Here is a 17876-nt window from a genome sequence, read left to right on the forward strand (position 1 = left end):
AGAATTTCTCGATGACCGTAAAAGCCAATAGCAAGAAGCAGTATTGGCAAGTCCACTCATCTATCCTTGAATTTTTGAAAGAAACAAGTTGTTTTGGTACCGAGGAAACATAATTGTTGGAAAGCCATTTCTCGTTCTCAAAATAAACCAAAATTGGAGTCGATGTTTTCGATCAAATGGTTTCCATTTACTTCTGCACAAGTCAAACGCAACGTTTGATGTTGGTTGCACCTTACAGTTCACTAGACGAACACGTAGCAGCACTAACGACTGTCATAATTTTTCGACATTTAATCCCACCACGGAAATACAAACATTTATTCAAAAATAAAAATAAGCTCATCGAACTTAGCTCAGGAGCTGATACAGTCGGATATGAATGACCAAAATAGGCAACACAAAATAGAGAAAACTACTATAAATGCGCTTCGACTTATGGGGAGAATTCAACCGTTATTGCGAACAGTCCCCAAGAGACTTAATTGCAAAAGGAGTAGATTTCACCTTTGTTCAAGACCAAAAGACACATAAACTATAGCCTGTTATGCGGAAGTTATGAGTGTTCAAACATGCTCTGGGGTACATTTGGACCCGTGACGTAAAGGAGCGTTTAATAAATATATACGGAGTGTTTTTTTTAGGGGTATTTAACTTTGAAATGAAATTGACATGACATGAAATTTACCTTATTCGAAAGATAATCTTCTGGAATTAAAATTTAAATATGATTTCTGTAATATGACCCTCCACGGCCGGTACGGACGTAGTATAGTGTGGAGGTTCAATTTTCAAAGATTTTTTCCAACATTTGCGACCGTATTTTAGCGCCGTGTTCTATCGTAAAATCCTCAAGAAAATACAAATCAAATAACTGCCTACCACATAGAACTTAATTAATAATTATTTTATAAATCTCCTCTAAACAGTAGCCCCACTATTACCTGATCATTTTTGTTTTTTCGTCGCAATACTTGTGTATTCTGTTCTCAGACAATTTTAAACTTATTTATGTGTTTCTTCTTGGTTTAAAGTTTGAAATAAGATATTCTTATAAAAGAGTATCATGTTTGGCATAAAAGCAATGATGATAGTGATAAAAAATGAAATGTTGGCCTTAGAATTGGGATTTGTTTACTTTTCATGTTTAAACAAAAGTTATGTTTTTTCTTTTTATAATAATCTACCCAAAAAACACAAACTTATCTTGTTTTAAATAAACAAAGAAACAATAAATAAGCAAAATAGCTTAGTCTGAATAAGTCTGTCAAAGTAGGTATTTATATATATTTGATGAGAAACATTGTACTTATAGACCTTGTACTTTTAGCTTTTTGTTCAAGTCTATTAATATTTAAACTTAAACTTTTTACTTATTTTCAAATTAGTTCCTACTTGATTTTCTAGTTCTAATAAGAAAGGTGTATGCCTTCATTATGTGTAGCGTAAAACATAATTGAAGTTGATAGCGGTATTGGTTCGAGAGATATCTTAGGCTAGCCAAATTTCGAAATGTGTGTATTGTTTTAATTAATAATCCAGTAACTGATTTTTTTGCAAGTCTTTATGCTTATTATTTCAAGCGAATACCTCGATTGCTTTTAAAAAAAGGGCAGATGAAAAATGTATCCCCAACTTTCACGTAACTATCCTTCTTTAAACAAAATAATTGACTATAAAACGCCGAGAAATGTTAAAAATTTCGATTAGACAAATCAGAATTCCATTGGGAAATTAATAAAAGTAAACAATAGGTGGCGCAACAAACAATCCATAGAAACCGAGAGCCTAGTGACTTACAACTCGCATCCATATCTGTGTACGAGTCTTTTTGAGAATGAAGGGGACCTGCAGTTTTTACGCGGAATCCGAACGGTTATTTTGAAAAAGCATTTTTCATGAAAAGAATTACTCTTAGAAGATTTGCCAATTTCTCGCAAGAAGCAGTATCCGTAAACAAAACTTTGCGTGGCTCAAGCTGGGATTGTATCCAAGATCTCATGAATCCTACGCAATAATCATCACGCCACGTGCACTGCAATTCACATAAGTACCAGTCACAAAAGTATTTAATTAAGATCGAGAGCGCGTTTCATCTTAAAGCTAATTCAACATACTTAAAAGTCGTTAGTTCTTGTACCTAAGTAATAAGAAGGGAAGGATTATTGATCTTGCCTCTATGGTTTTTCGGTTCCATCTAGACATGGATCTAAAAGTTCTCCGTATTAAAAGAGATCAACAAAACCGGATGTTGTTCATATCACTTGTATGCAAATTAATTTAAGGGTGATCATAACCCCTAAATACCTGGCTTATGTATAATTATTTATTAAACAAAACTAATGCAACTCCCATAAAAGGTCAAATACAAAATTCAAAAAAGCAGGTCAATCTCATAAACAAATTATAATGTCTACACCGTTTTATTAAAACAGTCTACCGACTAAAAGAAAATAATTAATTCAAAACAGTCTATCATCTACGAGTATCTATCTAGTTGAACCTTCAACTCAGCTCTGGTTTTACCAAATTAAAAAAAAAAATTGAATATCTATCCTCCTACTACATAAATTGTATCATAATAAATCAATTATTTTAACCTTAAAATTTTTAATCATAGATATTATGGTATAAAATTCACAATATATGCAAAATTTTGTGTTTTTTTTTGTATAAAAACGAATAAATACAAAAATTCCAAGCCACTCAATTAGATGTGTGAATTTGAGTTAATTGGAGGACATTTAAAAGTAGAAACACATAAAGAGTCATTAATTTTTTTATGAAGGGCATTAAAAAAGAAGACCCATTCAGCATTGTAGGTATTTAGAAAAAAACGAACTGCTTAAAAATCTCACAATCTCACACTTAGTTGTGTTGTGATGGCTTTAAGATTGAAGATACTTTAAATGATTATAGACCAACAGCACCAACCAACCTAAGAATAACAACTTTCTTTGACTACCATCTACCATCCATGGCTGAAGATTGAAGATGGAAGAATTCAAAGACATGTGTATCTTCGAATATATCGATATTCAATTAAATCAATAAAATTGAATACTAATTTTTAAATGTGGCTATACGGCTTCTAGTCTGTCTGAGACATCGATTGCTTTTTGTGGGAATTCTGCTTTGACTTGACCTTAAAAAACAGTTCATCGCTTTAGATATACATTTTTGTGACAATATACAAAAATATTTATTTAAGTTTTCAGATTCAATTCAAAATACATATATGAATGTAGATCAACTACGAAAGTCTTCCTTGTTTGGGCAAGGTTAGAGATGTTGCGTTTGATGCTATGCAAAGCAGGCTAAAAATAGATGGTGTTATGTTAAAAAGTGGTGTTTATACAAACAATTATATGTTTAGCGTTTAAAACATAATTATTTTATTATTCCATACACGGTAGACACTGGTTAAAATATGCAGATATTTTATTCAAAAATATGCGGGAGAATAATGATAGAAATAATATTTAAATTTTAAAACCTCAGTTATATTTGCGGGACCTCACATTTAAGGTAAGATCTATGTTTGAAACAATTTGTTTATGCCTTATATGTATTTAATTTCATCAAGTAGTAAGAGGAAAGAAACCTATTTAATTATCTCATTATTAACCTCACTGATTTTGATAACAAAATTATAGAGAACATCATTCAAATAAAGAAATAAGTGAGTTAAGAAACTCTACTGGGTGTGAAGTGCTCTGTTCTGATTCTGAGTCAAAAACTGTTGACAAAAACTCTCTCATATCTTTTAGATTTTTAAAATAACATCGTTTCTTGGTGCTAGAATCGCTATTTGACAGAGAAATTGATCTTTGAGTTCGGTATTTTGTAAATCATGTTTAACACTAGCTAGAAAAACCACTGCGTAAGCTTTTCCATCTATCCTATTCTTCTGGGCTCGGTCCGAGTAGTTGGAAACCTGGATTTGTTCAGCCACTATAGCACTAACGTCCCTTCTTTCTAAGGTCATGGAAACGCTGATTAATTATCAGCTTAAAAAATATCTTGAGGAACGGAAGCTTCTTAATGACCGGCAATACGGCTTTCGTAGCAATAGGTCCACTGGTGATTTCATGGTTCATCTCACCTAAGAGTGGAACAGATTTTTATATCGTTTCGGAGAAAGTAAGATTATTGCACTTGATATTTCAAAGGCATTTGATAAAGTCTGGCATCTTGCTCTCTTATCGAAAATGCGTGCTTTCGGTATAGACGAATCTCTTCATCGTTGGATTAGAAATTTTCTTTCGAACCGTTCAATACAAGTTGTTTTGGACGGATTCAAGTCTGAAACTCAAAAAATAAACGCTGGTGTGTCCAAGGGCTCCGTTTTGTCTCCGACGCTCTTCCTCATTTTTATAAATGATCCCCTGTCTGCTACTTCTAATCCAATACATTGTTTCGCTGACGATAGCACTCTTAGCTTTTTATATTAATTTCCAGACTCACAACCCTCCTCTTCGCAACGGCAAAATATCATTAGCTCATTAAATTCCGACCTGCACAGCATTGTACAATGGGGAATAAAAAACCGTGTGGAATTTAATGCTTCGAAAACGCAATGCTGTCTTGCATCGTTAAAGCGAGATAAACCCTCTTTGCCACTATCTATGAGTGGCACTTGCATCAACGAAACGGAAAATCTCGACATCCTCGGAATGTGCATCAGCAACCACCTTTTGTGGAGCGATCACATACGCGATGTTGCCAAAAATGCCGCAAGATGTCTAGGTTTTTTGAGACGTTGCAAGAAATTTTTTTCTCCGTCTGATCTGGCTACAATGTACAAAACTTATATACGTCCGAAACTTAAATATAACTCTCATCTCTGGGCTGGTGATCCAGTAACTTATTTAATCCTCTTGGATAGTATTCAAAAAAGAGCTTTTAAAATGATTGGTGACATTAACATCATCAACTCGTTTACATCACTCGAACATCGACGCAAGGTTTCTTGCCTCACCCTTTTTTAATGTTATTTTAACGGACTATGCTCAAGTGAAATAGCCAGTTGCATTCCTCCCCTTAAATAATTTAACCGTAATACCCGCGCTTCTAGGAATGCCCATCAGTTTACCCTTGAGCCCAACTTCAGCCGTACTATGAAGTACAAAGATTCTTTTTTAGCCGTACTACGCGAATGTGGAACGCCTTGCCACGCTCTATCTTTCCCTGTCATTGGAATGTTCAGAAATTTAAAACCAATGTACACCGACAGCTCCTATCCAACCCTTCCTTCTTTTCCTAATGCTCACACTGTGTCTTTGGCATATTAAAGGTATAAAAAACCCTTTTAGTGTTTGCTAATTATAAAAAAAATTTCTGAATTACTCTGTACTTGATATCAGTCATTATGAGAAACGCCTTACGATAGGCAATGATGCTAGGTCAAAAAGCCGGTAGCACCTAATGATGTGCTACTAATTAGTGTTCTAAACAACAGAGTATACTAGCGGCTCGGTACGTGCTTCGCTACGTATAAGGCATATTAATAAAAAATGATTATTAAGTTCATTTATTTAAAAAAACAAATATTTTTAATTGCTAGCTATTTAAAAGTCCAAATGACCCAAATGATATATTGTTTATATTATAATTATATTAAAAACTACAAATTAAAAAAGAATTGGGTACTCTTACTATGGTGGGTCTAAAATTGTTGTATAAACAATATTTTTAGTTTTTCCATCTTGAGCATGAATAAATAAACAGTTGAATGAACAGGCAACATAAAGTTGACCATATGAAAAACATGAATCTTTCCAAATTGACACCACAAACGTGAAGTGTTTGGCCTTGGGCTATATTTATGAACATCACAAATGATAAACGCACAGGATATTGTAATCTTTTGAATAAAAATGGCATATTAGTTGGAATGAGAGGGATACGAAGTATCAAACATACTTCTTCTTTTGATTTACCAGTTAAGATTGTAGCTTCAATCAAATTTGGCAACAACTTTTTTAATGTCAATCTGGTGCCATTACACAGTTTTGGTGGATTAATGTTTCGCAATAATATAATCAAAGAACCGATGTTCAAACCAGACGGTTCCATTAAATTTAAAAATTCAATTGGATAATTCATTGCCTGATCTTGATTCATAACACTGTCAATTGATTTATATGTCGTGACTACTCCTGGCAGTTTCGCTTGAATTTGAAAATTAATGGCATTGATATAAATGTTTTTCGAGCTAAAATGCGTTCTCTCCCCAGTCATGATTTCTGAAATTCTGAAGAAGATTCGGAAAAACACATTCCATGCACTCATCTTTAGATTGCGCAATTGTACAAAAATTGTTCGGTAAAGTTATCAATCCGTTGGTACTGTCGATTGTTATTTTGCCATCACCATTTTCTAACAATTGTGTTGATGTATCATTATGTAGGTGAATATACGCATATTAATATTCAGTGTCAATTTTCGTACATATCTCCAAAGAACTGATAACTTCAAACAGGCTATTATTGACGAAAGTCCCCTGACAGCAATATCAGAGCACCACCAAAACAGCTGTTGATTACCGCGTAAATCTTGCATTGTTCCATTTAATGCTTCTATTGGTTTTTTATTCGCCATTGTGCATTCATCCCATAAGATAATTGACGTTAATCGCAGAACTTGTGCCATAGCAGAATTTCTCGAAATATTGCAAGTTGGAGTTTCAATCACCTGTATAGAGCGTGCGGTCCGACAACCATCTAATAATTTAGCAGCAATTCCTGAAGATGCAAGTGCCAATTCAATTTTGTGTTCCGATCGAATAGTCGCTAAAATCAATGATAAAACGAAAGTTTTGCCTGTACCACCAGGTGCATCCAAGTAATATTATCCACCTGTATTATTGGAAAGCATGTCATACACATGTTTTGTTGAATATTCAATTTGGTTTTTTATCTCACGATTTGGTGCGGTCATACCCAATTGTGCTAATGCTTTATTTACAATCGTTAGACACATATCTTCAATTATTATTACAGCTTCGTTGTACATTTCCAAGGTGATCAACAAATCGGGATTTCTTTAAGTATCAGTACAAATTGTTTGTATTTGGGAGTATAAAAAGATGTTGATTTTACACCTTTTCAAGATTTTTTTCAATTTTCTCTTAGTACAAACCTTCTCTGGACTTCAACGAATAATTCAAGACCAAAATAAGCCAAATCGGTAAAGGCATTGTTGAGTTATAACATTACAACGAAAAGTGGCATTGATTTTTATATATATAGATTTAATATCTAATTACATATAAGTATGTGTAATCGGCGAATCTGGTTCAATGAACTGCGAATGAGATATTTGACAGCGGTAAAAAGTAGCATTAAATACTTTCTAGATTTCAAAATACTCCCACACAAAAAAACATGTCATAATATTGAGCCGTTGTGACGTAAAGGACGAACAAACAAACAAACAAACTGTGACCTTAACATTTATAATGTTAGTAAACATTTTTTAATTTTTCGAAGTTTGTTTGTTTCGAGGTCCCTTAAATCTAAGTCCATAGTAGTTAGAGAGATGTCTGTTGCACGGGTTACCCTTTACGTTCTCCATACCTCAGGAACTAAAAATGGTATCGACTTCAACTAAATTCAGTTTTATATCAAAATGTTCAGAAAAGACTTTCAAACAAATTAAAGGTGTGTTATTTTACTTGCAGCATATAGGAACTATATGGCAAGTGTTGCCTTCGTAAAAAACTCGAACTCGAGATTATATTCAAACATGGTAATATATTGGTAGAGAAGTCGAAAAAAGTGGGTCTCCCGATTCCGTTCGTCTGTCTGTCTTCATCTTTACAACCCGTACTTTTGGGTTAATTGAATTCAAACTTCGAAGTTAAGGTTTTAACCAGATTCGCGCTGTTCGTTTTTTAATTTTGTTCAAGACTAAAAATAACAGTAGTCCCCATGTTTGTTGTAAGTCAAAAATTCGATTTTTTTTTCAAACGAACCGATAGATGTTCCTTAGTTTTTTTTTCTTAACTTTGTTTCTTTCAATAAAACAAATATTTTTATATTTCTCCAGAACTGTTAGTTTGTTTTTAAGTTTTCTCATAGCTCTTATAGTGTTAATAAAAGGTTAATAATGTTTTATGATCAAAAATGTAAAATGTAAAAAAAATATTCATTTTTTTTCAACATTCGATATCTTAAAAATAGGTTGATATTTTTTAACGAAAATTAAATGTAGGAAAAACATAAATAAGTTTTAAAAACTGCATACTAAAATATTTAAAGACTGAATTTTAAAAAATGTATATACACACAAATTTAAAAAAAAATCGTCCTAATGATTTTCGACAAAATGATTTTTGATTAATGAATGGCATTTAACGTTTTGAAGACGAAATTAATTTATTGGTTTTGACGCCAATTACGTCTCAAACCAATAGTTTTATCGACATTAATAATATTTAAAGGAGTGCCATATATTTAAAAAAAAAAACCTAAATCAACAATTTTATTTATAAATCCACTAAAGATCAGGGGAGTCATTCCGTAATTTTCAAAACGATTATCATTAACGATATCGTCAATAATTTGCTTCACGTAACTTAGTAACTATCGTCTCGTCTATCGTTTTTAGTAAAAAATAACTGAAATGTCAAAATGTACTTAACGAAATATAACGCTTGTTCAATAACTTGAAAATGTTATTAAACTTGGCTTTTGTCTATGGGAAATTGTGAAAATTTGTTTTTACCAAACTTACCAACTATTTTGTGGTGTTTATTCTTACTGTTATTGTTTTTATTTTTTGCCACCGATGATGTATATCTTTATCTCTTTTGAAAAAACTTTGTTATTAGAAGTTTGCTAAAGATTCGTAAGTCTTTTCTTTTGTGAGTAATAATTGGGCCTTACATTTAGAACAAACAAAAGTATTGATTCTAATTTCATTCATTCAACAGAAAGCAGCGTTAGCTTCAATTATTGATTGCTTTTTGAAATTATTTAAGTGTCAAGTTTTTTTCAAATTTTTGATGGCAAAGATGGTATCAATATGTGGTTGAACCCAAATGATTTTTGCTTTTATAAAGTCTTAATTAATTTCTAATCATTGTTATAATTTATAATAATTTAAACAAACAGCCCAAAAATATTTCAGCTATTGTAAAATAAATGCAAATAACGAGTAAATACAACGATTTACCGTTTTTAAGGGGTTCCATAAGAAAAAAGAAAAATATCTAATATTCAGATAAGAGCCCATCAAAATCTCTCGTTGTGTCACAAATCAATCATTTCCTATTTGGTTGATTCCAACGGATAAGATTAAATGATTTAAACCTTAAACACAATAGAAAAAGCCTATACGAGGTAACGAAATCTCTTAAGCTATATAGAAGCTTACATTATTCAAATCTCCAAAGAGCACACGTTTACATAATATAAAACAAAAATTAACATAAATTAAAATTTTTATAGATATAATATGTGCTGGTAAAGATTCAATTATAATTTCGTTGTAACTAATTGAATCTTTACCAGCACATATTAAATCTATAAAAACTATCGCCTGCCAAAGGTTCTCATGCCTCTTATATTTTTATAAATACGAGGTTAATCACATTAGATACACCACACTATCCAAACCTCATATCTGTCTTAATAATGGGTTAAGTTTGATCATAGTCACATTTTCATCATTATAAAATGTAAAATTCAAGATAAATTAGAATATTTTATGTGTAAAATAATGTTCTCCTTAATAAATCATAATAAATAACTGTATACAAATTATTCTGTTCACTTCATCAGAACAGATTAATTATATTCGCATGACCAAAGGTATTTCAGACTTGAGCATTTGAATTATATATGTACATGAAAATATTTAAAATTCTAAAGTAGCTATGCATACTTAACAAAAAAATGCACATAGATCACGGTTCAGCAATTTAAGCTCGATTTTAAATTGCTTACAATTGAGAGCAATTGTAGATAAGTTACACAGAGGTGGATATGCTAATCATGGTGACCATCTCTGATCAATATGTACATAAGTTGTACATTTCCTTGTGTGTAGACTCATGAATGTGAGGAATATTAATTAGTTCAAGGCTTTGTTTCAATTTAAGGAAAGTGTATATCTAGTTGTGTTAAACCTATGTATGAATAATAATTTATTGGATTTATGATTTATAATCACTTAAAAATCAAAATATATCACAATTTATGAATTATATCACTTTGAAAATGATATTGTAATAAAGACACGTTTTGAAACTTAATATTCTTCTTATGCTGCAGTTAAAAAGAAGATTATATGCATAATTTTGGTGTTAATAGCGTGTGACAATGGGTCATTAGAATTAAACCTAATTTCGAACCCATATAAATAAAGTCTTTGAATTTGTGAGACAATAATGCCAAGGAAAAATGGGTCTTAAAAACGTCATAACGCTGTCAGAAAAGCTTCACAATATATTTTTATTTGAACATTTTCGGTTTTTTTTTATCATCATGTGAGTCTTTTAGAAACATGGTCACTGTGTACCTGTACTTCTTATCCACATTATAAGTTCGTATCTTAATCAGGAAAGCCTACTATATAAATTATAAAGATTACAAGTACAAATCAAGGGTACCTATGTACATTTCGTAAAACAATATCAGCCATTTGAAGTTTTTTTTGATAGACATAGTTTGAAAAGAAAAATCAAATTCTCAACATTTGGTTGCATGAACTTACTCATAAAAACAATTTAATTCATCAATGAACCTACATTTTATGTTATATTTTGAAGGAGTTGAAGCTGTTTATTTCATTATACAAACTTATTTTATATATTTTCTAAAAGCTGAACAAAGTGAGATTTTTTTAAAAAAAACTTTTGATCTTTATGACGATAAAGAAATTATTTTTACAATTTCTATAGAATAATTTGAATAATAGACATTTATAAGGAAAAATAATACATTTGTAGGAAATAGTAGAAAATACACGTTTTGAAAATATTGAACACTCTTTCGAGTGTCTTGAAATTACATATGTATATATATAAATATAAAAAAAGAGACTTCCAATCCAGTCTGTCGATTTGTCTTGCTTAAAAGTTTGTAGGTTTTCGTGTTGGGTTAAAAAAATTGTTAGTTGAATTCTAATTAAAAACTTTAAAATTACCAAAAACATTTTTCATATAAGGAAATAGTTTAGTTTGAAAATCTCATCATCATCATCAGGTCCTCTAATCCTATACTGGTTCTCGATCTGCAGCTAGATACCTTGACTGTGGCCACGTCTTTCTCTGTAAGTTAGCTTCCGATAGCACTGTAGATTTCCATGTTGTTCTTGGTCTTCCAACCCGCCATGACCCCTGAGGATTCCATTCAAAGGACTCCTCGTTTGGTTTCCTCAGTGTGTGAACAATGCATTGCCATTTGCGCTTTCTGATGTCGATATCCAAGCGCCTCTGATTTGTCCTGGTTAAATATTGTTTTGTTTGTGGACAGCGAATTTTGAGGATGTGACGCAGACAGCGGTTTACAAAATCCTGCGATTTTCTCGAGATGGTGGCCGAGACTTTCTATGTTTCACAAGCATAAAATAGCACGGATTTCACATTGGATTCGAAGAATCTCAGTTTAGAGCGTAACTTTAATAGATTTTCAAATTTGGGACAGAGCACCAAAGGCAACGTGAGCTTTATTTATTCTGCTGTTTACGTCCTGATCCTTACCACCATTTGCTTATACAATACTTCCGAGGTAATTAAACAACAGGCGTGTCATGCTGAATAATACGATGTTATGTTGGTGGGCCTGTTAGCATTATTTTTGTCTTTTTGCTATTTATTTTAAGACCGCACGATTCTCATTTCACACCGTAAAGTTCGACACATCTCGTTCAGCCCACTGATGTTATTTGCCATGAGGCATGTATCGTCGGCATAGTCTAAATGGCTAAGCCTTTCAAACGTTCTCCATTGAATACCTTGCCTCTCAGTTGTACCGACGCTGGCCATTCTGACGCCATCTATCGCTAGCAGAAAAAGAATTGGTGATAAAATATCCCCTTGTCTCACACCCTGACGCACTTCGAAAGAGTCGGATAGCTGCCCATCATGCAACAAAATCGAAAATATAGTTTTGTTAAATAAATTCTTAGTCGAAAAACATTTTTTACAAATTGGTTGAATGAAACTAATTTGAGAGATATCAAGAACCGAACATCAATTTTCATCAAATTTTCGTACTATTTCTTGTAGATTTTATTTTTGTATGCAAAAAACGGAGTGTTCAATCTTTGTAAAAAAACTACTGAATATCGTAAACAATATTATCTGTGAAATAAAAAGAGTTTGGAGACAATATTTTTAATTTTTAAAAGCTTTATGAGTCGCAAGTAAAGTTTTACCAAGTTTTAGTATTGTTTTTTTGTTATTTTTTTTTTGTAGATTTTCCTCAAAATTTTACTGAGTGTTGACAACAATATTTTTAAAAGATTAAAGTAGTTTAAAGACATTATCTCAAAGTTTTGCAAAGATATTTGAGTCAACATTTTATTTTTACCAAGTTTTTGTAATTTTTTTGTTTAGGTTTTTATTTTTTGTAAAAAAACTACCATTTCGATTTTTCTCAAAATTTTTCATAATGCTGTAAAAAATGCTTCTTATAAGATTAAATGAGTTGAAAGACATAATCTCAAATTTTTGAAAAGATATTTTAAAACTGTCAATTCGATTTTTCTGAAAATTTAACCATATGTTAAAAGCTTTATTTTCCGTTCCGAAAAATTGGTTTAGAGATAAAATCATTTTGTATTCGTAAAATTTTCGAGGTAACACATTTTTTGTCAGTGTTTTTGATTCAATGAATTCATGAACGTTAATTGTTTTTTTTTGTAAATATACTTATTTGGTATCACGTTACAATATATTACATACAATTTAATTCAAGTCTCTAGCATTTTTGGTTCGTAAGGTATTTAGGGTTAACCAAAATGTTCACCTTTTTTTACACTGCTATGGTAAAAAAATCGCCCCACAAATTTTCTTGAGAGCCCTTTCTGCCTTTTTATCTGTATAACACAATTTATTTGAAGTCTGGTTCTTGAGTTATGGCCAACGAAATAAACGTCGGAAGGTACGAACGTACATACACACGCACGCACATACATCTTTTTAAAAATCTTTTATTTCGACTCTAGGGTCCTTGAAACGTCGAGAAATGTCAACATTTTCAATTTGACAAATGGGAACCATTACAAGAACTTAATATGGGATTTTTTTTTAATAAAGAATTAATTTGGGTAATAGAGTCGAAATAATATCCTTGAACATTAACAATAAAACCTTAACTTTTTGATACCTATATGGGATTTTTTTTTAATAAAGAATTAATTTGGGTAATAGAGTCGAAATAATATCCTTGAACATTAACAATAAAACCTTAACTTTTTGATACCTATAAGATTGTCGAAAGTTTTGACATTTTAAATATCGTTTTGTATGTCCCTAGAACATAAATTCATTATTTTTACTGCTAACTTTTTATTATTTTTGTCTGATTGATTCATTTTGCTAATTAGATGCATTTTTGTTTTTAATAAATACGATCTAAGATCTACTTTGTAACTTTTCAAAATACGAATAATTTGGGAAGATTTGTTTTAAACTGATGAATCACTTTTAATTTGCACTTTTAAAATTAAGTCTGAAAAAATAAAAATTGAAATATTTTTTTCACTCTGCAAAGTTTGTGAAACACTTTGCTCTTTTACTTTGTAGAATATTATTTTTTGCAAAATTACAAAGTGTCAAGTGAAAAGTGTCTATTGAAATAGGCCCCTGGTTAAATTTTAAGAAAAGTACAATTGACAATTTTCCTATACAAAAAATAATACTAAAATAATACTAAAATAATACTAAAATGATAATAATAAAAAATAAGTAATCATTGACTTTTAACTCGAATATCTTAAGTATAAATAAAGGTATTGACGCTATACCTAATATGATAGTTAATTCTCCTTTTTTCGTTTTATTAAAATTCGTTTGATTTGTTTTCACGAATCCATAACTTCCTTCATTACAGTACATAAATATCGTACCTAATAAAAATGTATAATAGGTACACAATAATGAGAATGACAAGTGGTTTATTTCAAAATCCATATTGCAAAATATTTATCAATAATTTTAATTGATAACGTGCGTTACAAGGAGTCTGATTTGAGGTTAATTTTAAATGGAACTGACCATAAGGCAATAATCATTAACTGGAACTTAAAAAAAAAAAACTTTGTCTGTTTTGTTTTGTAGAATCGTTATGTGTGTTTTTTTCTTTTGAGATAAGATTATTTCTTTGTTATAGTTAGAAAATCAGCATGATTATTTTAAATGGACCATAAATGCGAACCACTAAAATAAAAACATAAAAAAAAAACAAATAAGGGATCCTAAAAGAATTACAAATTTGTTTAAAATAAGTCTCTCGAAATTAATTATGCATATCATTTTCAATTTCTTACTCTCTTTTTGTTTTAATCTATTTTAGTAATAAATTGAAGATATAAGTAATAAATTAGTTTTTTATTCTTTCAGGTTTAATAATAAAATGGAAAAATACGCAGTATCAGAGAGATTGGTGATATAATATTTCCCACTGAAATGTTTTAAAGGTCTAATTCTGAAAAAAGTCACGTTACAAAAATATAAGTAAGAACAAAAAAAAATGGCAGCTAAGCCAGAACAAGATGTCACCGATAAGGTGAAAAATGGTGATAACGAAAAATATAATCAAAAATTGGATAGTAATACTGAAACACTGCCACTTACAACAAATAAAACAAAAACAGAAACTGAATCAATAGATGCGGAATCTGGAAAAATTCGCAGAGGTAAAATGTATACTAAACTATAGTAATCTTTATCAATTATTAAATTAATGATATATAAAATACTATTTAGAGAAGGTGTAAAATAAAAATTAACTCTTCGCATATTAGTGCGAAAATGCAAACGAGTAAAATAACAAAGATTTCTTATCGAAACTTCTTACTCTGAACGGAGTAGACGTCAGATTCAAAACTGATTTACGATGTGTCTAAGTAAAAATAAAATATTTTAATCAGAGAAGGGCTGATGGACTGATTTTACCCATTTATTCTTCCAAAGACAACAAATGTTTCAAAAGTGTTACAGAAATCTGTGAGCTTTGCCTTTTTGTCTTTCCTCATCTCCTTTTACATCTTTAAGTCTTAAACACTTGGCTTTTAAAAAAGTAAATTTGTACGATCGTTAAAATTAAACATTAAATACCTTTTTGTTAGCCCTTTTTACATAAAAATGCAATTGATCAAATTATTCATTGTAAGCTTTGTTCACGGGTTGTCTCCTTCTATATCTTTTTGTCAGCTATACCTGCCATTACTTCCCACGCAACTACTGATATTTTTGGGAGATGAAAAAAAACTTCACGAAGTTAAATAAGATGTTGATTTCTTCTGAGAAGAACTTAAATCATATTGTTAATAAATCATTTTATGAAAAATTACATGGTTATTTCTTTACATTTTTTTTAAATTTGAATATTTTTGTCATTATAACGCATGAGCACATTATGCTCGTTAACCGCTGTTTTCACCTTACCTGAACAACTAATCATTCTTCTTCTATTAAACAGCTTTTTAGGCATAGGTTCGGTGATGTGTCAACTTGAATAATAAATAAAATAAATATGCCATCAATTACCCGCATATTTTTTTAAATAAAATAATAATAAAAAACAAACTAAAGATGTCAAAACTAATGACCAAACCAATCAAAAGAGACATTAATCGCAATACTGCTGACATAATTCACTACCTATATTCATTTACTGTATGTTTACGGATTTATGTTAAATAAATAACCAATTTAGATTTTAATCAGCACAACTTAATTGAGACTTATTATTGAGTAAAATACTGAATACCACAAAAGTTGTCATCAATGCTAATCAAATTACGTGGGCGTAATAGCAGAATTATGTACCTTTTGTTTGATATATGCTTAAAAATGTAAATATTTAGGTACATACAAATCAAAATGATTGACGAATTGGCTATTAAATTGCTTGAAGTTAAAATATCTTTTGACATTTTAAAGATTTCTACAAAAGAAGACAAAGATTTTTATTAAAAAAAATGTCAAATAAGTCGTTCTTTTAGAATTTACTTTAATCAAAAATTCAGAAGTGTGTTTCTTTCGTAACCAATAAGTTCTTTGTCTGATTTTGGCAAAAAAGGTTGAATTCATACCACACTTTTGGCTGCAGTTTGTGGCCTCCATTTTTAATGTCTTATTAAAGCTTGATTCTCATACAGTCAATCATTGCTAATATTTAAAACAAAAAAAAATAAGGTTTTAACAACAAATGAATTTTTATTTTAATATTTCTTAGGTCGATTATCATTAGATGCATTAATGCAACTTTCGCCAAGACGCCGTCTACTCTACATTTTAACAGCCAGTTTATGTGCCTTACTTCTAGTTATAATTATTTTAATGATAGCCTTTTGGCCCGAAGTACCATTCTACCTGAAAGCAGAACTTTGTGTGGATAAGGAATGCGTTTTAGCAAGTCAACAGGTAAATCACTCACTTTTTAAAATATTGTAACTTTATTGAAATTTCGTTTAAATATATTTTTTACAAGATTTTGCTGTGGTCAAATATTTCATATAAACCTTGCCAAGAAACATATAAATGGGCATGTGGAAATTTCCGAAAAGAATACGAAGAAAATGATTATTTTGTGATAAAAAAAGGAGAATGGGATTATCAAACATATAACGAATATGAAGGTAAGAATCCTAAAGACTTTTAAACAAATGAAACAATTTTCTTAGTTTTAAGGTATAGCTTTATTCACGCCGTCTTTTGAAGCAGATAAAAAAAAAAGATATTAAACCAGAACTATACGAATATTTAGTCTATTCATACAAAATATAAATTGCTACAAATTCCAGTTTTAACAAAATTAAAATTTTTAAAGAATTTCCTCGAAAGAAAAATAGTAGCATTAACTGAGATATTTTCAAAAGGATTTTTTTCCATATGATTTAAAAAAGATCACGGATAATGACTCTCTATTGTTTTAAACAAAACAAAAATATTACATACCTTGGTTTTTATAAAAAAAAAAATTCATAAATTAATTTTGTTTTAAACTATGAGCAATGTATAAAACATTGGAAATGTTAAATTTTGATAATTTTTGAAACGATCGATTTGATAGAACATATTATACAGACAATTTTGTGCTTAAAACGTCTCAAATTTAACTCTTATTCTGAGTTTTGACATTTGCTTACACTAAAGTTTTATAACACCAAATAAATTTGATTCCTTTTAGCCAAACTTTTTTCTTATGCTTAATATTGTCCTGTATTTACTGTTCCGTAAAGTAAAATATATATTACAATATCTTGTTTTTTACAGTGCCCATTCTTAAATAGCAAAATTTGTTTCCATTAATAATATGTTTGAAAATTATTTAACTAAGAACCCTGAAACATTTACATTACTTTCCAGAACTGAGCGAATTAAATAGATTCATTTCAATGCTGCCAACATCTAGTCAATCCTATTCTGCAGAGTCCATGATAACAAGCTTGTATAAGTCTTGTCGTGAAATTGATGCTCTGGATAAAAGTCAGTCTAATATGCTACTGCGACAGGCGATTAAATCTGTTGGTAAGTTTTCTTTTTCTTGTTTAATTAATTTTACTCTTTTAATGCAACCAACATATTAAGATAATTATTATGCACATTGTTGCTCATCAAAACAGAAGTTTGATGTAATCTCTTTATTTTTTTTTCCTTTTAATTCATTAATAAATTAAATAAAACCATTTTATTCAAA

The 17876-nt window shown here is 30.3% G+C and overlaps 1 protein-coding gene across 1 annotated transcript in view; it reads left to right on the top strand.

Annotated features, from left to right (window-relative positions):
* The window catches only part of LOC129948543 (protein gone early), a 70089-nt gene that overhangs the window by 16783 nt on the left and 35430 nt on the right, over positions 1–17876 (top strand). Inside the window, exons 2-5 of the mRNA XM_056059587.1 lie at positions 14573–14868; positions 16413–16600; positions 16668–16815; positions 17546–17707. Of these exons, the coding sequence (XP_055915562.1) occupies positions 14703–14868; positions 16413–16600; positions 16668–16815; positions 17546–17707 (664 nt within the window). The 5' untranslated portion in view covers positions 14573–14702. The remainder of the gene's footprint in view (positions 1–14572; positions 14869–16412; positions 16601–16667; positions 16816–17545; positions 17708–17876) is intronic.

This window comes from Eupeodes corollae, chromosome 2, assembly GCF_945859685.1.
Source record: "Eupeodes corollae chromosome 2, idEupCoro1.1, whole genome shotgun sequence".
NCBI classification, from domain to species: domain Eukaryota; kingdom Metazoa; phylum Arthropoda; class Insecta; order Diptera; family Syrphidae; genus Eupeodes; species Eupeodes corollae.